The sequence below is a fragment of the Chinchilla lanigera genome, unplaced genomic scaffold, assembly GCF_000276665.1.
Source record: "Chinchilla lanigera isolate Chin_1 unplaced genomic scaffold, ChiLan1.0 scaffold00030, whole genome shotgun sequence".
Classification (NCBI taxonomy): Eukaryota; Metazoa; Chordata; class Mammalia; order Rodentia; family Chinchillidae; genus Chinchilla; species Chinchilla lanigera.
The window spans coordinates 8,437,558-8,459,377 of NW_004955431.1; the positions used below are offsets into that span (position 1 = coordinate 8,437,558).

The window sequence follows — 21,820 nt, forward strand, 5'->3', positions numbered from 1 at the left end:
CACACACACACACACACACCTTCTAATCTTTGGTAACTTGCAACATTTCAAGAAAGATAACACAACTACAGTGCATGGTAAAATCTAGAGAATATCTAAATGTTCCCACATAGAGGATTTAGAGGCTTTCCCAGTTTCTCCATAAGCTACACGTGTAGCATTAGTTACCCTGGCTCTGTGAACTTTAGTCTTCTTGTGTAAACTGAGATTATCTCCTGGGTTCTAGGGCTATACCTAGGTATATAGGAAAAAGCACTACGGTTGCGACAGAGGGAGATATTTGCATGTATTTTTCCTCATTGGATAAAATAAGCTGTGAGCTTCCCACCAACTTTAAACCTCACTGCACACAAACTGTTACCATTTTTAATTTTAATAGATACCTTTCTTCAATATGAAGGGGGCAAATATTATCAGCCTCCCAATTATTTCTCCATCCTCACAGAACTCTCAAGAGAGATTTGCTAATGAAAAAGACCTCAAGGGAAGATGAAGTAGTATACAGCAAAATTTAAAATAGCCCCTACACTTAAGCTGAAATCAGTCTTCATTTGTGCTATATTTTTAAAATTTTGTTGGTACATAATGTCTTTATTTCTTTTTTATCCCCCCCCCATTTTGTTTTTGTACCTGGAATTGAACTCAGGACCTCGTGCTTGGAAGGCAGGCACCTGAGCTATACCCCTGGCCCATTTATCCCTTTGTCTTTCCTCCTTCCCTTAAACTTAGCTTTTGATACCCATCTTTTTTTGTACCTGTTTGCAGTATACAATGTTTACATTTGTGTGACTGTGTGGAGTTGTTACATGTACGAAACACATCTCAATTCCTGTTTTCATCCCATCGCTCCTCTCATTCATCCCACCCTCCTTCTCTTGATCTCCTCCCCCTTTGAAAAAGATCTCCCTACTTCCTATTATCTTTAATTTTTCTCTTCATTTACATTTTCAATTTTCATATAAGAGAGAACATGCAATATTTAGTGGTCTGTCTGATTTATTTCACTTAATATTACAGTCTCAAGTTGCATTCAATTTCCTACAAGTGATTCAAGTTTATCCTCATGACAAAGTAGTACTCCATTGTGTGTAAATACCACATTTTCTTTATGAGCCATCTCTTGTTGGACATATGGGCTGCTTCCAAGATTTAGCTATATGAAATTGTGCTGCTATAAACATGGGTTTGTATGAGTTACTGTGATATGATGTCTTTAACTCTTCAGGAAAATATTTGGATATTTAGAAGTGTAATAGCTGGTTCAAATGGAATTTCTAGTTTCAGTCCTTTGGAGACTCTCCATCCTGGTTTCCACAGTGGTTATACTAGGTTACTCTCTTGCCAGTAGTGTAGAAGTACTCCATTGTCCCTGTAGCCTCTTGCTTATTGTTATTATTTGATTTCTTGATGATAGCCATTCATTGAGTGGTAAGATAGAATCTTGTTATAATTTTGTTATAATCTTGTTATAATTTTCACTTCTTTAATGGCCAGTGACCTTGAGCAGTTCTTTACGTATTTATTGGCCCTTTGTACTTCTGTGAATTGTCCATTTGTTCTGCTCGCCTGTATTTGATTGGGTCTTTCATTTTTGGGGATATAACTTTTTTTCAGTTCTTTGTATTTTTAGATATAAGCCCTCTGTCTGAGGAATTGTGAGCAGTTCTTTACGTATTTATTGGCCCTTTGTACTTCTGTGAATTGTCCATTTGTTCTGCTCCCCTGTATTTGATTGGGTCTTTCATTTTTGGGGATATAACTTTTTTCAGTTCTTTGTATTTTTAGATATAAGCCCTCTGTCTGAGGAATTGCAGGCAAAAAAAATTTTTTCCCATTCTGCAGGCTGTTTTTTCAATCTGTTGGTTGTTTCTTTTGCATGCAGAAGCCATTCATTGGATACGATCCTATCTGTTCATTTTTGAACTATTTCCTGTGCAACTGGAGTTCTATTCAGAAAGTCCTGGCCTATACCTATATCTTCAAGAGTTTTATTTATTTTGTCTCACAGAAGATTAAGTGTGTCTGGTTTGACATTCAGTTCTTTGATCCATTTTGATTTAGTTTAACACATGGTGAGGAATACGGTTAGAGATTCAGTCTTCTGCTTGTGAGCAGCCAGCTTTCTGAACACCATTTATATCTTTTGTCCACTATACATTTTTGGCCCCTTGGTCAAAATCAAATTGTATAATATACTTAGGGCCTGTTCTGCATTGCTTATTTCTTTCATTGGTCACCATATCTGTTTCTGTACCAGTGCTATACTGTTTGTTTTTTTTTTTTCATAGTAACTTTGTAATATAACTTCAGGTCCTATGTGGTGATATTTCCTGCTTTTCTCTTTTTACCCAAGATTGCTTTGAAATATTCTGGGTATCTCCCTATTCCATATGAATGTTAGGGTTGTTTTCTCCAATTCTATGAAGAATGCTGTTGGAATTTTGATTGAGATCTTGTTAAATCTATATGAGAATTTTGGAAGTTTCCCACTTGGTCTATCTTGGCCCTGCCTATCCAGGCTCAGGCAATATCTTTCCATCTTCCGATGTCCTCTTCAATTCCCTTTTTCAGAATACTGCAGTTTCCACTGTAGAGGTCTTTCACTTTCTTAGTTAGGTTAATTTCAAATATTTAATTTTTCTTGCTGCTAGTTTGAATGGTATCTTTCTCCTAATTTCTTTCTGAGTGGGTTTGTTTTTAGTATACAGGAATGCTATTGATTTTTGCATGTTGATTTTGCATCCTGCTATACTATTTAATTTGCTATACTACTTAATTACTACTTAATTCTATGAGACCTTTGGTTTATTTTGGAGGTCTTTTACATAGAGGATCATATAGTCTGCAAATAATGATAATTTGACTTCTTCCTTTTCTGTATATATCCCTCATACTTTTTTGTCTAATTGCATTTTCTTTTCTTTTGAATATTATGTTGAACAGGAGTGGTGATAGTAGATGTTCTTAACTTTCTTCTGATTTCAGTTTTCTCCCCATTTATGATGATGTTGGCCATAAGGTTGTCATAAATGTCTTTTATTGTATTGTGATAAGGTCCTTCTATGTCTATTTTCTTCAGTGTCTTTTTTTAATCATAAAAGGATGTGGATTTTGTCATAGGCTTTTTCTGCATCTATGTAAATGCTCATGAGATTTTTGCCCTTGTCCTTGTTTATGTGATGTTTTACAATTATAGGTTTGCATATGCCAAACCATCTTTGTGCTATGGAATGAAACCTGTGTAATCACAATATACAAACTTTTTGAAGATTCATTGCATTCTATTTCCTAGCATCTTTGTTGAGGATTTTTGCATCTACATTTATTAAAGAGATATGCCTATAGCTGTCCCTTTTTGTTAGATCTTTATCTTATTTTGGTGTCAGAGTGATGGTAACTTCTAGGAATGATTTTGGGAGTACACTTTCCCTTTCAGTTTTATCAAAAGCCTTATATTTCATGGCAATATAGCATTTGGTTATGTTTTATTATCATCTTATTTGTAAAACATTTTATATTTTCATGTTTAACTCACTAACATTTGTTCAGAATTTTGTGTACATTCATAATGTGTAGGTTTCTCTGATTACAAACATTTTGTCTGATTTTTAAAATCATAATCATGATTGTCTCTTCAATGTTTCTTCCTATGGTACTTTAAGAGTTCAAGTAGAATTAACGTTATTACTTCTTAAATGCTTTTTAGAACAAACTATGAAGCCAATGGAGCCTGAATTTTTCTTTGTTGGTTGCTTATTAACTATAAACTCATTTACTTTAGTATAGGATCATACTAGGTATTCTATGTCATCTTGAGTGATCTTGGACATTTTTATCCCAAGGAAAAATGCACATTTCATTTAATTTCTGGAATTTAATCAGCATCACATTATTAACTCTAGTCACTTAATAGTGTTAGTATGTCTATAAGATCTACATTGATGTTCCTTTTATAGTTCTGATTTTGGCCACTTGTAATTTCTCCCTGTTTTCTTTATTATTCCACCTATATTTTCATCAATCGTACTGACTATTGCAAAGAACTAGAATTTTGCTAAGGAGGCTGCAAATTCCCCTTTCAACTTTTGTGCTAATGTCACACATTCAACTCATACATGTGCTACACATCACACTCCATCGCTACTGTTTTGCTTTATAGAGCTAAAGAAATTTAAATTAATTTTTTTTCATTTTGATGATTTTTATGGAGATGCATCTTGCTTTCCTTTCATATCCCTGAGGCTTTTTTTTAGTATCATATACCTTTAGCCTAAAAATTCCTTTAATATTTCTTGTAGATGAATCTGTTAGTATACCAAGAGTTTGTCTGAAAAATAAAAGAATGTAGTTCACCTGCATTATTAGAGCTATTTGTGTTGCATGTAGACTTCTGTACTGAATTTTTTTAAATTTCAGCACTTAAAAGATGTCACTCCATTTTGCTCTGTAGTGAGTAGTTTTTGACCAAAAGTTTGATGTCAGTTTTATTTTCCTTTTTCCCTTCTATATTTTTTTATCCTTTGCTTTGACTGAATATGGTGCCTTACACTGCACCATGTGTGTGCTTCCTCATGTATACGCACATGAATGAGTGAAGTGTGCTGTTAGTTATCCATCTATGAGGAGCACTAGCAACAGAAGTACATAAAAATGATCCCTGAAAATGTATATCCCTCTTCCACTGAAGCATAGCTGTAAGAGTTTGAAGCAATATAGTCAGGAGTTGAGCTGAGTTTGAGTTTTGTTCTAATTATCCTCAATGTCAGCATGCTACACACTTCCACCTTTGGTAGGAAAGAGGATGATTCTTCTTTTTCTTGTTTCATCCACAGTTTTTGATCTTAAATTTGCACCTATGCCTCAGAGGGAATGGTCTCCACATGTGATCATGTCAACTTCTGCTTGTTATCTGCTCTTTGTGGGGCTGGACAGGGATAAGGGGAGAAAGATTCTTTGTTTCCTTGATGCAAGATCAGACTAGGAAGTCCTGTGTCTGGGCATTAAGGATGGATATTTCTGGGCGTTAGGAGGGATCTATACTGAGCTTTGCATGTCAGTCAGACTTTGAAGGTCATATGCTCACAAGAGTTCTTACCATCCCTCAAGGGGTAGGAGAGCTCTAATGGTACAGGTGCAAACCTAAAGCTTGAGAGTGTTTCTCTCAAGCCTTTCCATGTTTTGCTCCTTATGAGGGATAAGTCAGAGTATGGCCTTGTGTCTTTCCTACAGAAGCAGGTTCTTTTGTCTTCCAGTGGATGGGGTCTCTGACATAGAACCTGATGAAAGCTCCTTTTGCTTCTGTGCCTAGTGGGACTTCTGTTCTCTTGGGCCAGCTCTCACTCAGCCATCTGAAGTTTAATAAAAGTCCCTGAGTTCTTCTAACTCTCTGGGATGGTGCCAGTGTCTTTTGACTCTGTGCTAAGTTAAAGGTTCGCAGAAACCGTCCTTTTGGTAGGAACGTGCTCTTCGTTGAAGTTTCAACCCTTTGATATCTTTTCTTTCTTATGAATGCATGAAAAGTTATGATTTGTATAGGTAACCTGACTTTTTCTTGCTTTTAGTAGGGGCAGTACAATTTCCAACTTTCTACATTCTCAGCAGTTATCAAACTTCCTGTAAGGTGTTTTATATTTCAAATTACTGTTATGCTGAAGATATCACATTGTTTGCTCATATTAATAGATATAATACCATATTTATCCTTTTAGTATCCTGATTCTAAATACTTTAATTTACTTCGCATTATTAAGCTTTAAAAGACTGTAATATGTTTTAATAGGATTGTGGAAATAAAATAATGATCTACAGTGATATTTTATATGTCCTTCATAGAATTTTTAAGAAGTATTTTCTATTTAAATGTAATGATAACAAAGAAAGGGGATTTGTATTTTCTCTAGATACAGTTTTGAATTATTTTTGATAAATAACATTTTAATAAGTTATCGTGAATGTTGTAACCATCCTTTCCTTAAAACTGCAATCAGAGCTCTGAAGGTTCTAATCGACTAAATAAGCACAATACGGTACCTTGATGAATTTCTAAAACAAGTTATTTGCTAAATATGTTGCTTTTCATGAATGTCTGAGTCATTTAGACTTGGAAGAAAAATATGTTTCAGGGTATTCATTTATCAGAAAATGTTGTGACATTTTCATGAGAAAAATTATAGAGGAATTACAGTTTAATTAAACACTGTTTTTTAATAAGTATTTCAAGTGAATAAAAGAGGAAAACTGACCTAACAGAATCTTCTAGAATTGTCTGTGTCCCAGAAGTCTGAAAGATGTCAGGGCTCAGTATCATTACTTATAAAAATAGATGTTGTATCCAATATAAATACATGGCCTCTTGCAGCTTCACAATCTGTAATTATTAAGTGACATATCTATTTTCAGTGATTTCATTGAAAATAATGCAATGAATCTTTCCATCCTTGCAGGTTTTATATGGGGAGAAATTAAACAGATGTGGGATGGTGGACTTCAAGATTACATCCATGATTGGTGGAATCTGATGGATTTTGTGATGAACTCCTTATATTTAGCAACAATATCTTTGAAGATAGTTGCATTTGTAAAGGTAAATATTATATTTTGGTAAAACATGATTTCTGATCATTAGTATTATACCTTCAAATATTTTTATTTTAATTAATGAATTTACTTAGAGCTTCGTGTGTGACTTATCAACTCATGTGTTTATTCATACAGATTAAATACATAATATATTGCCTATAAGTACAAACCAAGATTTAGTAAACTTTTTGGAGTTATCATACAATATCTAAATACAACAATGCATCAAAATTCTTCACAATGGCTGTTCTAATTCTAATCTTTTCTACTTGTGATGAAATTCTACTTAAAGTGTTGTTTAAATTTTGTCGACTAAACTCTATTTTTGTTAGTTATATTGGATAGATAAAATTTCCTGGATTGATCAAAATATTACTCTTTGAAAGCACTAAAATTATTATTTCACTTTAAACTGATAGTTTCATACAATTAGAGCAGAATATAATTTGTCTTTATCCCATTCAACATGACAGTGCCTGAAATCTCACACACCCACTACTCCCCCACACTTTGTACAGAATCAATCTTACCCCGAACCACGTAATTTACATAAAACATTTTTGTTCTACAATGACACTTGAGATTATTTTGTTCTTTGAAGGACTGTTTTCCAAATTGAAGGATCATTTCCTTCCTTTTCCTGTTTTTCTTTTTGCCTCTTTTCCTTTTCTCCTCTCCTTTAAAAAATTGCTTCAAAATGATTGTTGAATTTGTAAAAAAAAAAGTAAGTACCTCATTTGGTGCTTCATAAAGAATGCATGCAATTTAATGATCTGAACTATAAAATGCTAACATGTAAGTGAATTCTTGTTCATTTAATCTAATTCTTAACATAATGATCTAACTCTTTGTGCAATATTCAAGTAAAATAATATCAAGGCTGCCCAGAGCTGTGAAAGTCATAGTTTGCAGCATTTATTTAAAATTAAAATATATCCAATGTTCACCAAAATATTAAAGAAAACCAATTCCTATCAATCTTATGGAAAGAAAGCTATACTAAGAATAGAAGTATAGGCTGGGAGCACTGGGGATATAGCTCAAAGGCACAGTGCCTGCCTGGGAAGTGTGAGGTCATGAGTTCAGGTCTCAGTACCCCCAAAAATAAAAGAGAAAGGAAATATAAGCTAAGGACATAGCTCGGTGGCACAGAGCTTACCTGCCAAGCACAAGGCCCTGAGTTTGATTCCCAGTACCAAACAAACAATAGAAATATAATTTGATATATATGCATATAATTGGTATATAATTTACCTATATATATGAATGTTAATGACCTTGAACAGTTTTAAGACAGCAGAAGATGGTAGATTATCCAAAGTTGTTTATGAATATCTGTAGGAGACCGTCAGTCTATTGCTAAATGCATAGCTGACCAATTCCTCTTTTTTTTATAATGATCCTTAGCTAAACCTATAAAGTCATTTTGGACATTTCTCTCTACTGGAAACTAAAATTTGTGAGTTTCAGTGGCTCCTTGCTGTGATAAAATTCTGTGACTATGTGACAATAGTGGTCTTTTTCAAACTTCTACACACATAAGAATTGCCAGGAGGGCTTGTTAAAGCACAAATCCCTCCCCGAAGCCTGGTTTTTAAATTATAAGCATTAGAGTTAGACCCAAATATGTATTTCTAATAAACTCCTAGGTAATGCTGCTGTAACTAACCTAACGAAGACACTTTGTTTTTTTTTTTTTTACTGTACATTTTAATTTGTTCTTTTTTATTAGCAAATATATAACATATATATATATATAGAGAGAGAGAGAGAGAGAGAGAGAGAGATCTTACAATACCATATTTTAATGGTTATATGATGTGTATTGGTAGAATCAGGGTAAATACACTTTTCTTTTTTTTCTTTTTCCAGTACCGGGAATCAAACTCAGGACCTCGTGCTTGCCAGGCAGGCGCTGTGCCGCTGAGCTAAATCCCCAGCACTAAATATACTTCTCAACACATTAATTTTTGATGTTTGGAGCATTAAAGCTCCTCTCTTCTAATTTTTCATAAAATAGACTTAGTTGTAAACTATAATCACTTTCTGTGCAGTAGAGCTCTAGAACTTACTCCTTCTATGCCACTGCATTTTAGTAAAAGTTACTCCATCTTCCATTTTCATCGTTCATGTGTCCTTCTCCAGTAATTTCTATTCTACTCTCTTCTACTTGCAAATCTGTTTTTTAGCTTCCACATATAAGAGTAATAATACAATATTTATCTTTCTGTATCTGGCTTATTTCATGTAACATAATGCCCTCCACATTAGTCAAGAGGGCCTTGCCTTGATTTTATTATCTGTGAAGTGTAGATAATAATCAAAATAGCTCATTCCAAGAGCATCTGTGATGTCATGCTGACTTGTTGACTCATATTTCTTTCCTGTAGAATCTTGAATAACTAAGCCAAACAGCTGTTATGTGACGTAAAACCTAACTCATCCAGTAACCATTTATTAGATCACCAGCTTTTGTTTCATTTCCTGAGAATGTAAGTCTTCCTTAAAGGCAAGCCCTGTTTTCAAAACTAGCTCATAGGTAGATGAAGGGCAAATATGGATATTAAAATATTCTATCATCTATTATAAGGGCCAAATTAGCAACATGGATACTAAGATTACTCTAATGGCAATAATGGAAATACGATGTACTGTAATGGGAACATACAGACGACAGAGCAGTTAGTTCTCTCTCATGCTCATGAATGCAGAAACATTTGAGAGAAAAGACACAATGTGGAAAAGTCAAAGTATATAAAGCAGAGTTCAATTTGAAAGGTGATCTATGAAATAGGGGTAAGGAAGGGATACAAAAGATGTTCTACACCTGCTATAAAATTTGAATTTTACCCATGAATAGGAGAGATTCATTAATGATGTTTAAACAGAGAATGGCTTAAATGATGATGAGTTTCTGATATGGAACAGTATATAGAGAGGATGCTGATAAACAATGGCATTTGAGAAAAATTTAGAAGGTGGACTCCAAAAGATATGAAGTATTATGTCAATGAAATCATCATAATATTATTGCATGGTAAATAGCAGGCTCATTTACAATGCTTCACACTACATTACCAAAAGGTTAAAATAGAATTTGCACTGGGGTTGTACAGATTCTACTTGATACAGAAGGGTACATCACAGAAACAAAATCCAGTCTTCAGCATTTGGGAAAAGTCATAGAACCAGAAAAAAAAAATGTGTCATCCTATGTCTTAGTTACTTTTCTCTCACTGATGGCACAAAATACCTGATGCTCAGAATTAAGGAAGGAAAGGTTTATGTAGCTCACAGTTTGTGGAGGTTTGAGTCCATAATCAACTGACTCCAAGGCATAGTGGCCTGGAAGAGGAGCAACAGTTCATGGCAGGTGGGGCAGAGGAAGAAACCAAAAGCAACAAGAGCAAAAATGGGAGGAGCAAGTTTCTTTTCCTCCCTTATATTATTTCCAGGCTACCCACCCTAGGACAGATGTAGCGCTCACACCCCCCAATCCTAGCACTAGACAATGAGCCAATCACAAATTCTAGGTTTAGCCACCTCTGAAAATCCCTCTCCTTGACGTCACGAGGCTTTGGGGGAGACACCCAGAGACAAACCACAACATCCTACGGAGATGGAAACCATTTTGTAATTGTTATATTCAAGTGGGAAACCTTTTAAAATAGATCCGGCATAGTGATTACCCTTATTTGATGGGTCCATTCTGTTAGCTCCTAATTTACTAACTTTAAGAAAAAAAAATTTTTTCCTAATCCAGAAGAGGAAAGTTTGTCAGTTATTTTATCTTCTCACTATGTATGAAGTGTTAACTAGGTGCTTGCTGATGCCTGGGAACACAATTTTAAATGTTACTTCAGCTTCTTTGGGGTTTATTCCTAAATATTATCCAGCCCGTTTTCCATATGTACAACTTGATTCATATTTACTCCATTTGTTTGACAAAAATGACTACATTTCTATACATTTTCTCTGTATAATTTAAACATTTTCAAAAATCAAAATTATTTGTTTTTAAGACTCATGATAGATTTTTATAGTATCATTCATCTAAGCCATTTTAGCTTATTAATTCTACCTAGTTGATAAACTGGACTCAATACTGTTGTTTCCATCTTAGGAATGATGCACCAGTAGTCTACTCATCAAAGAGTGGAATTTTCCAAAATTCTTTAGTTCTAGGGAAGAAGTCTATAGAATTCTAGAAGGATTTACTAGAGTAGAAAGCCCTGTGCCTTCTGTTATGATTCATTACTTGTCTAACATATTTATAGAAAAAGAAAAGTTTTCACTTTGTAAACACACATTGAAACTAATATGTATTCTATTTAATTTCATATAACAAATATGTTTGTCAGTTTATATTACTATAACAAACACCCAAGATAAAAGCTTACAAAAAGAAAATGCTTATTTTGATTCATTGATTTGGAAGTTGCAGTCTGTGATTAGTGGCCTTTTGCAAGGCAGTACATCTTGTTAAAGAGTGCAGGGGGAAAAAAGGGGTTCCCTCACAGTCCCACAGTCCTCTTCAAGGGGCATGAGCCCTAATGACTTAAAGCTTCCTATTACCCCTCCTGAAATTTTCTACCAGCTTCTAGTAGCACCAAGGTGGAGATCAACCCTTTAACACATGGGCCTTCAGTAGATATTTCAGATCTGAAAAGGAGTAATAAATATTTTCATTTTATATGCACTTAAGTTTTACTCATTTTGATTGTTTGGTTTTAATGAATAGTTGTCATAGATTATAGAGCATACAAAGATGCAGTAACATGCTTTCCTACATTCAAGGAAATTATGATCCAATATTATTATTCAATCCATCCTCATGCCAAGGACTTCATGGTTTGGCTCAAGCCTTCTCTCCAGTTTATTTCACTGCCTCTAAATCCTTTGTGTTCCAGCTGTGTCAGGCTACTTACATTTCTATAAACAATTCACTTCCTCTAAAATCAAGGCTTGGGATATATCTATTATTCTTCTCCCTTGAGTATTTTTGATGCTTCTGTCATACATAAAGATTTCTACTAGATGTCCAGCATATATTCATTAGACAAAGATCCCTGAAAAGAAATTGACTAGTAATACAAGAGTATGTGTCCTAATTCATAGATATACTAATGATTAAAGGAGTAGTTATCTCATAGCATCTGAACAGAAAGGAGAGTTTGGAACAAAACCATATTATGATAGGGATAGACAGAAAAACATATAGAGTGAAAGAGGAAAATAGGACTTAAAGACCAGAGGTGCTTGAAATAGTTCTTAATTTCCTCTTCAGGAATTATTGTACAACATGGGCTTTGCAGCTTTAGTTACCAGGGTCCCCATGTCCATTAATCTTTGATGAGACTGTACTTCTAAAGGGAAATATGAGCATCATTTTATGAGTATTAAATATAAGCACTACTTGGGACATTAAGCATTTTGAGCATTAAATATGAGCATTATTTTATTAACGTCTGTCTTCACTACATTCTAAGTTCACGGCATGAGCAGTATCTTCATTCATCAAAGCTGTGCTCCCTGAAGACATGGACTATGCACTCAATATACATTCATATATTTGATGAATGAGTATCAACTGAAGAATGGAAATAATTAGAGTTCAATGTCATGATAGACAAAAGACCCTGTTTTCATAGAAAGTTATTTTGGAAAAAATGTGTGGCTATGTTTGGGAATCACCAGTACTAAAAGGTTGAATAGCTAGAGACTAGTGACACTTCAAGTTTAAATGAAAGTCAGAACATAGATTCCAGAGACTTCCTGTGACATACAGGAAGTCAAAATGTCATCTCAATAACATTGCATTATTTGAACAATATGAAATTATATGTTGCATAGCCTGACTTTCTCCTCAAAAATATCATTGTGCAAGAAACAGATGATGGATGACATAAGGATCAAGGTGGGAAGAACAGTTAGGAAGCTCTCATAATAACTGAAGAAGGAAAAGGAACAGTTGTTAGACGGGGAGGACCCTGGTGAAGAGAAGTAACTGTATGCATACAATCTGAGTGTAAGCACTGGGGTTTTCAGAACACAGATTTGTGGATGAGCAGCAGATTCTGAGTTGCAAGATTTGGTACCATTCCCTGAGATCAGAAGACATAAATGAAGAAACAGTTTGAAGATAAAATGGTGAGCAGTTCCGTTTTCAGTCTGTGAGCGTGAAATACCCAGGAACTGTCCAAGAGGAAAGGTTGACCACACAGTAGAATATGTGATAGGACTGTAAAAGGAGAAGTCCTGCTAGAGAGGGAGAGCCAGGAGTCATCACTGAAAGCCAAAGTCATGGAAAACCTGTAGCGAGAGTTGGTTGGGTGAGAAGGGGTTGCAAAGCAGACTTAACACTCAAGGGCAGGTGAGAAAGAGGAACCGGAAAGGATACTAAGGAGACAGAGCACAACATCACGATGAAAAATGTGCCCCAGGGCTGGGGATTTAGCTCAGCGGCAAAAGCGCCTGCCTGGCAAGCGCAAAGTCGTGAGTTCGGTTCCCGGTACCGGAGAAAAACCAAAAAAAAAAAAAAAAGAAAAGAAAAGAAAAATGTGCCCCAATTTAATAAATCAATGTAAGATAATTGAATAAAATAAAAGATTTCAATTCCAAATTTTTAACTTCCAATAATAGGTGTAGACAAGATACTTAACCACTAATGAGTTACTGTTATTCTCTACAAATTCAAAGAACATTATGTTTTGTAAGCATTGTTAAATTGCTTCATAAAGCAAAGATTATCCTTGAAAGCCTAGGAAGATGTTTACATGAACAGGAGAAAATTTTGAAAACAAAGCTTAAAGAAGTTAAATCAGAGATAACTATGCAGTATTTATATCTGTAGTTATCTCTGGCCAGAAGCAATATTTTTGGATCAGAGAACAGCCACGTTATCTGACCTGCATTGCAATCTTAGCGTCGATTCCCCATGCTCCAGTCTCTCCCTGCTGTACATGTTGAGAGATAGATGTACCCTGCACACACAGGGGTTTGTACTGCTAGAGACACAATCAGAAATTATGAATCATAGAATTCTTGTAGTGCAACTGAGCCAGCTGTCTATCTTTGACCAGGAGAAAGAGAAAGAAGGAAAAAAAAAGACCTTAGGTTCCTTAAGTAAATAAATTCTCTCTGAGGAGTCCAAGGTCCCTACATTTACTATCCTGAGAATGTAAGCAAATGGCTCCAAGGGAGATGTGTCTAAGGTACCCAGAAATCCCCTTCAAGGGTTGTCTGCCTTTCAAACCTCATTTAACCCAGATACCAGCACTGCTTTTCTGATTGTGAGCAACATGAACATATTCAAGCAGCATCACATCACAGTAATTACCAAAGTTCTAGACGCTGAGCCCAACTTGGATAATTATATTGGGAAAGAATTTAACTTCTTATGTTTGTAAGATTTCTTCTTACGAGTTTTTGAGTCCCAGCTCAGATAATTCATGAAGAAGGGCGGTGTGTGCGGTAGATCCATAGGAGAACCGGGCGCTATCAAAGGTGATAAGGGATTTTTCATCTAGCTGCTGCAGGCTGGTGTGAAATCTAGAATAAGGTGCAGCTCCTCCCCTAGATTGGCAGAACTCTGAAAGGTTTGAAAACGTATAAATTCTCGCCATTCCTCACCCTATAAGCACTAGACAGAACTAACCTCTTCTTCGCTATTCCCGCAGCAATTTGTATTAATCTTTTACAGCATTTTTATTACAATTAGCTGCACCTATCTGCATCACCGGTCTGTGAATACTGGGTGGGAGAAAATGTTCCTGAAGCACACACTGTTGCAGCACGGTGTGTTAAATGTTGTGGGAATTTTAAAGAAAATGATTGCGTCTGTCGAGAAGTTTTCTGCACCGGGAATCTAACTCAGGTCGTTGTGCTTGCCAGGCAGGCGCTGTGCCGCTGTTATATCCCTAGCCGACTACATCTGTAAGGATACTTCCATTTTCATAATTTTTACATTTTGATATAGTCTTAAACTGCATATGAGGTAAAAAAGAGAAGTAAAATCACCCATCAGCAGGGAGTAGTTCTCTAATTAAATGTGTGTGTGTGTGTGTGTGTGTGTGTGTGTGTGTGTGTATGCGCGCGCGCTCGCGTTTAAAAGAGAAGTAAAGGAAGAAAGCAAAGTGGGACCTTGGTCTTTGAAGGAAAAGATGGCATCATACCTAGGGATTTGTTTCATGAGCTCTCACTCTGATACTTGTCATGATGAACAAGATAAACATCTTAACTTTACCCTATATCTTCAGTTATTAATTCTTTTATGCTGAAGACATGGTATTTGTGGGAAAGTTCAAGAATATTTATCAGGGTTTAAAAATTTAAAAAAAAAATTCTTCTATGCAAGCCTGATTGTTTTTGTCAGTCAATCTACAGCCCGAGAGTTGAAAAAATCAAGAGGTTTCTATGTGTTTTCTCCCCAGGGAGAATTAAAAATATTATCCACTAGATCCAAGGAGAATTAAGTAACACAGATTAAGGTCTCCCATGTTAATGAATGATAAAAAGAACGAAAATATTGTGATGGGATGCATGTAGAAGTAGAGCTTTCTGCTTTTGTTAACAACAACTGCAAATGACAAGTATAGTCTTGAAAGGCCATTTGATCAAAGTTCATAAGTAATAAATTAGTAAACTTTTACTTTTGTGTAGATTAATATTGGGACCTCATCTTCCAAATAATAAATTATTGTCCTGGATTGATCTGAAACAATCCTCTTAGGTCCGAATGTAACATACTCATAGCATGTGCTTGTTCTACTTTCCTTTTGTCTCTCTGTTTTCTCCAGTACAGTGCTCTTAACCCACGAGAATCATGGGACATGTGGCACCCCACTCTGGTGGCGGAAGCTTTATTTGCTATTGCAAACATCTTCAGCTCCCTGCGTCTGATCTCACTGTTTACTGCAAATTCTCACCTGGGACCTCTGCAAATATCTCTGGGAAGAATGCTTCTGGACATTTTGAAGTTTCTATTCATATACTGCCTTGTGTTGCTAGCATTTGCAAATGGTCTAAATCAATTGTACTTCTATTATGAAGAAACAAAAGGGTTAAGCTGCAAAGGCATACGATGTGAAAAGCAGAATAATGCATTTTCCACGTAAGTTGGATAGATATTTCTATTGGTAACACTGGACAGAATTTGGAGTATACTATATCAAGAATTTAAAAATCCCTGACAAATAGTTCTAATGGAAGAGGAGAATGTGAATTTTGTATAATGCAGAAGACAGAAAACTTGGATTTGAATAAAAATGAACTTTTTGACATTAAAAGATACCTGATAAATTTATTTTAAGCTTTAATAAATTATCTTTTCTTTTAAATGATCTCACAGAAAGGAAAACATACCATATATATATATATATATATGGGATAAAAAAGGAAACCCATATACTATTGACAATTTGCAAACACATTAAAGGATAGAATATATTTTAAAACAAATCATGTTTGAAAACTCAAGTTCTTTTCAGTCTTTCTTCACATGTTTTCCAGGTACTGATGTCCCTTCACCTGTGTGTTCCATTTGCTAGTCTTCTGGGTACCAACATCCCTTCATATGTATGTTTCATTTTCTAGTTCCCTACACAAACATATAAGCATCTAAAAATAAAGTAATCCAAAACGGAAGCTCAAGACTAATCTAACCACTATTATGATGCCTGCAAAACCCTTTTTGTCCCTACACTGGATGAACAATTGACAGCATCCGCCGTCAAATCAGGCTTGCTGACATCACAGCCTCGTGAGCACTGCGTTCAGCTCTCCACAGCTCCCATAAAAACCCCTCTGCACCCATTTCCTTACCATTGTGATAGAAGACCAATCTATCTGCAGGCTCAGAAACTATGTAATTGTATGGTACACAGTCAGCACAAGTGAGTAAGTCATTTTGTAGAGGACTATAAAAGTCAGATTCTTTTTCTTAAACCACCATAGAATTGCATGTAGTATAAGAAGGGACGTTAATTTCCCAACTGGGAGGTAATCAGTAATTTCACATAAGCTAAATGCTTGTATTGATTTAATCTTACATCTATTCTATCTCTGATCCTAAAACTTAGAAACCCATTCTTAACTAACCTACATCTGTTAACTTGCACATAAAATTTTAATCTCAGCCTTAACTTCTTTAACATCTTTCTATCCTGGCATCACACAGAAGGCACAAAGTCAATCCAGCTTCCCCTGACCATTTTCAGCCCTTGCTCCGAGCTCTTTTGTCTTTGTTCTTAAGAAGCAGTTCTTTGGCATGAGCAACACACTTGCCTCACTGTTATCCTTGCCGTGGTATATTCTGGTCCTGGGCAGGAAGCACAGAGTAAAACCTCTGTCAGTTACATTCTTGCCTTATGACCTTGGACAGCTTCTTAGCTTTGACTTCTGAACTTACCTTGCCCCCTCGTTTTTGGTGCTTGACATGTTAATTTGCCCAGAGAAAGTAGGATTATGGACTTACAATAGTCTGGTTCCACCAATGTCTCTTTCATAAGCAATTGCACCTCTAATGGCGTTCCTGTATATTTCCTGCTCAGCTAGTCTCCTGGATTTCTGATGGAGAGCCCTTTCACACACTCTATAGTTCACAAATTCTTTAATACTTTTTATTGTATTCCTTAATGCAAACTACCTGCTAAGATCACTGAGTATATATCTATTGCCAGATTTTCTGATTCCATAATTTGTCTACCAGAAGCACCTTCCACTGAACACCTAGAACTGTGTTACATTTCAGCTTTCAGCTCTTCTCACCTGTCTGGTTCCTGTAGTATCCTCAAGTTGACACCTAAAATTATCCCCAGGAATCCCCTTGCATCCATTACTGGTTTCTTGCTAAATAACTACATATTACAAATTAATTTTAACTCCAAGAAGATTATGGCTAAAGAAATTTGATGTGTAATATCTAACATAAATTTTAGTCCCACAATAGATATATTGGATTTCTTGGATTTTGTGTTATTTTATCTATATCAGTGGTTTCTTCCCTTAGCACGAACAACAATAGATAACTGCATATCTCAAGTATCATAGGCCCAAATTATTCCACTTAAATAAATTAATTATTTCAGTTCAGTTTTTCCAGATAATGAAATATACATCCATATTCAAAATTTTAACTTTGCTTAACGGTATTCAATAACTAAAAGAAAATATCAATAACCTGTACCATTATTAAACAGGTCCTATTTCCACATAATGAATGTCAATCATCATGAAAGGATGTCCTCAGAGCTCCAGCTCTACCTTTTATTTCTGTACTTTCACTGGTCACCAACTTTCTTTTTGTAATTCTATATCTTCCATACATTTCAGGCTATTTTTTCTACTCACAATTTTAGAGATCTCATTGCACATAAAGTTTAAAAAGTATACTTTATGTGAAGTACCTAACACATTGTCTATATTCTCAAATAATGTCATCAATAATGGCAGCTATTTAGTATTGGTAGTAGAGTGCTATCTTTGTTTATTTCACAGGTTTCCAACCTCTTCCACTCATGGTATGAACATAAGCTGAAACTATGAACTTTTTATGTTTTTCTTGAGCTACTATCCATGTCTTTCTCTCCATTTTAATCTGAGCAAATTTAAAACAGCCAGGCTGGGGATACAGCTCAGTGGCACAAGCACCTACCTGGCAAGCTCAAGGTCCTGAGTTTGATCCCTGGTACCTAAAAAAAAAAAAAAAAAAAAAAAATTGAAATAAAATAATGGCATCTCCTTTTCTTTCCTCTCACTCTCTATTCAACTACAATTTAACTTCTGCTTCCACCACTCCACTAAAAACACTAGAAAATATCATCTTGGGCCTCTCATCACCACTGCTGGTAGATATGTATCTGTTCACATTATACTCAATGTGTCACCTTAATTGAAATATTCAATACTTCCACTTTGTGAAATCTTACCTTCCTTTAATTCTTCTAAAATTTTTGCACTTTACCTCTTATTTCTCTAACCTTTCTCACTTCTCTCTGACAAAAATATTTCAATCACTGCTTTTAAATAGTGGTTTGCTTTAGCATTCTAACCTCAAGCCCTCTTAAGACTATCCCTGTGAAAACTCAGCTGTCCCTATGTCTCAAACAGTCCACTTCCATAGTCGTGTGACCAGGGCAGGACCCCATCTCTCTACTGTGCAGGATGTCCAAGGGTCTGCTGGGAATCTCTCAGTACATGTCTTCCCCAATCAGAACAACTCCAGTCAGAGAGAATGCACTTGTCTCTCTCAAACCTTTTTCCTCTTTCCCTACTCTGTTCTTAGTGTTACCGTAATCTACCTTGATACTGAGATCAAAACTTATATTTTGTACTAGATCTTTCCTTCCCCCATCCCTCCCACATGTTGTGAACCATGCTTAATCCTGCTCTCTATTATCTTTTCACTAGCTTGTTTTCCTCACGCCCGTGCCCAAGTTTAAGTCCCCTTATGCCTGGATTCTACTTTTCTCCATATATCTCCCATTCTGCTTCCTGAATGTCCTTTTGAAAACAAAATCAGAAGCTCTCTTGTTAAAAATATCAAAATAGTTTCCCATTTCTCACCAGATGTAGACACGCACTTTTGGCCTGACATAAAATATCCTTCAGTGATCTGCCTTTTGCCTCCTTTTCTACTCATCTTTCACTGTTCCCTCAAAACAGGCTACTCTTCGACACTGCAAATTGTTATAAATTCCCCAAGATGTCATTTTCTTCTCTTATTGCACAAATCCCCTCTATTGTCCTCCCAATTGGCAAAATTTTATCTTCCTTCTTAACCTATCTCAAAAATATTTTCCCAGAATGCCTTTCCTGGTCACATATTTGCCCGAGAGATCCAGGAGCCATAGTCTATAAATTGTATCTTCTGTTCCCCTTTACACAATTTCCTGTCCACAAATGGACACTTCCTGCTCACACTTCCATGTTGTTTCCTCAATAATATGGGAAGAAAGACATGTCAATAAAGACATCAAATGTTCAGTCACTGGACTCATTCTATATAGAGTTTTAAGCTAACCATCCCTGGTAAGGGACCCTCCTATGAAAAGAGGGGTGTGGGTGTTATGACAGGTATTGTCTTGTTAAGCAAAGCCAATTATATTTTTGGAGCTACATTCCTAATGGCTGGAACTATTCAGTTGAGATCATTCTTTACTTTTTTGTTTTGTTTTGTTCTATTTTGTTTTGGTTTTGGTTTTTTTCCGGTACCAGGATTCGAACTCACGACCTTGCATTGGCCAGGCAGGTGCTGTACCGCTGAGCTAAATCCCCAGCCCCTTCACTTATTTTAATATTTCATTTTCAGTTATAGAATAAAGACAAAATATTCAGATGGATCTTGAATTAGTATATCTTTGCTTCTAATTTTAGTCTTCGGGGAAAGAAAAAAACCTCAGCCATGGAATACATGAACTTTTTGCTTGTTCAGCTTATCTACTTGAAAATATTTACCCAGGAAACAAGCTTATTTTAAAAAACAGTAGTTGAGAAATACTTTCAAGAGGCAACAAATAAAATGTTACCTTTAAGGAAGCAGAGTCCCATCCCATACAGTTACCCTTTCACTCAGTCTTCAACTCAGATTTTTTGCTGAGAAGCCCTTAATTAACTCATGGCATTTTTATTTATTTATTTATTTATTTATTGGTTTTTTTCTGGTACCAGGAATCGAACTCATGACCTCTTGCTTACCAGGCAGCCGCTGTACCACTGAGCTAAATCCCCAGCCCTGCTCATGGCATTTTTTATAGGAAAGTGAAGTCCTCCTTCCCCCTCAAAGAAATTATTAATCACATGCAGGTATTTTTAGCTATGGTGCAACTAATGATTGTTAAATTCATGGGCAATGTCGGTCTCCATAGACTTGAAAATAACTAATGATAGAAAATCTTTCTTTGAAATGATAAACTTAGATTGGCTTTTTAAAATTCATCTATTAAAAGAATGACTCATTTAGAAAGACTTAAACACTGGTCTTAATTCATGTGAAAAGTACATAGACTTTAGTTCAGCGAAACTGTTTTACAAATTTCACCACTGACACATTCCACCGAAAGAAGGGCAAAGGAAGAATAACAGGTGTAGTTAACCAGAAAATTCCATTTTTAGTTTGAATTTTTCCTTTTTAAATTGTTCTTTAAAAAGTCAGTAAATATTTTCTCAAAGAATTTACCAATATTTCTTAGACAGTAGCAAATATGTACTATTCAGTCATAACAGTCTATTTAATCTGCATCATTGATTTCAATAGAACACTTGAAAAGCAACTGTCATGGAATGTATGCATTAATTTTTTATATAATTCATTATGCAATTTGTGCTATTTAACTTGAAAGTTTTTCTAAACTACTCTGCATGTCAAGTAAAAACCACCTAAAATATATTTCTATAGTCACACTGAGAATTTGTACCATTCAAAATGAAAAGGAAAATTTTTTCATGTTAAATCCACTTGATCTTAGCCAAAAGGCCAAGAAGTGAACACATTAAATCCAAAGGATGCCAGAAAGTTACTAAAAATAAAAAAATAAAGCTTATGCACTTGGGCCAAATTTACTTTTAACTGGGAAATTTTCAAAGAGTGAGTCTTAGTGACCATTCTCTAGTCAGTGCATTAGATTCAACTAACTCTAACTGAATTGCATTCTGACATTTAAGTTGCCAATAATACATCCAGTTCTCACATACTGCATGACATACCTGAGTCTGGCTAAGTTTGATCGGCACACTAGGTGCTTTCAATAATCCATTGTATCATTCATCAGTTTTACAAAAATAAATATAAATTAGATTTCATCTTCCAGAATAAATTGTTCTAATGTGATTAAATTGGTTCCTTTTTTTTAAAGCAGCAAATTTGGAAAAAATCAACCCTAAATGCCAATTTTGGAATATTTAGTTACATTCCTTTAACTATAAAAGCTAAAACTATGTGATTTACTTCAAGTAGTGGCCACTTTACTGTAAGAATAACGCACAAAATTAAATCTCTCTGAACCTCAAGGTAAAGGCTGATGATAGCAAGGGCAGGAAGTAACCCTGAGCAGGGCAGAAGTTGGCACATGGAATTGTTACCCTGTGTGTCAGCATTAATGTGCGTCAGCCACTCCATGTGTAATCCACCTTGATGTTTATTACTTGGCTAATTCCTACTAATTCTCAGCCTCTTACTTTGTACCATCTCAAACCTTTGGTATGACCCTAAATCTATAATACAACTATGTCATCTCAAACGCTT

At 35.4% G+C, this 21,820-nt stretch overlaps 1 protein-coding gene across 3 annotated transcripts in view; it reads left to right on the forward strand.

The window, feature by feature from the left end:
* Positions 1–21,820, forward strand: part of Trpc4 (transient receptor potential cation channel, subfamily C, member 4) — a 195,940-nt gene that overhangs the window by 153,973 nt on the left and 20,147 nt on the right. For all 3 annotated transcript variants that reach the window (XM_005387650.2, XM_005387651.2, XM_013515720.1), the window contains 2 exons: positions 6,444–6,583; positions 15,378–15,691. In XM_005387650.2, coding sequence (XP_005387707.1) covers positions 6,444–6,583; positions 15,378–15,691 — 454 coding nt within the window. The remainder of the gene's footprint in view (positions 1–6,443; positions 6,584–15,377; positions 15,692–21,820) is intronic.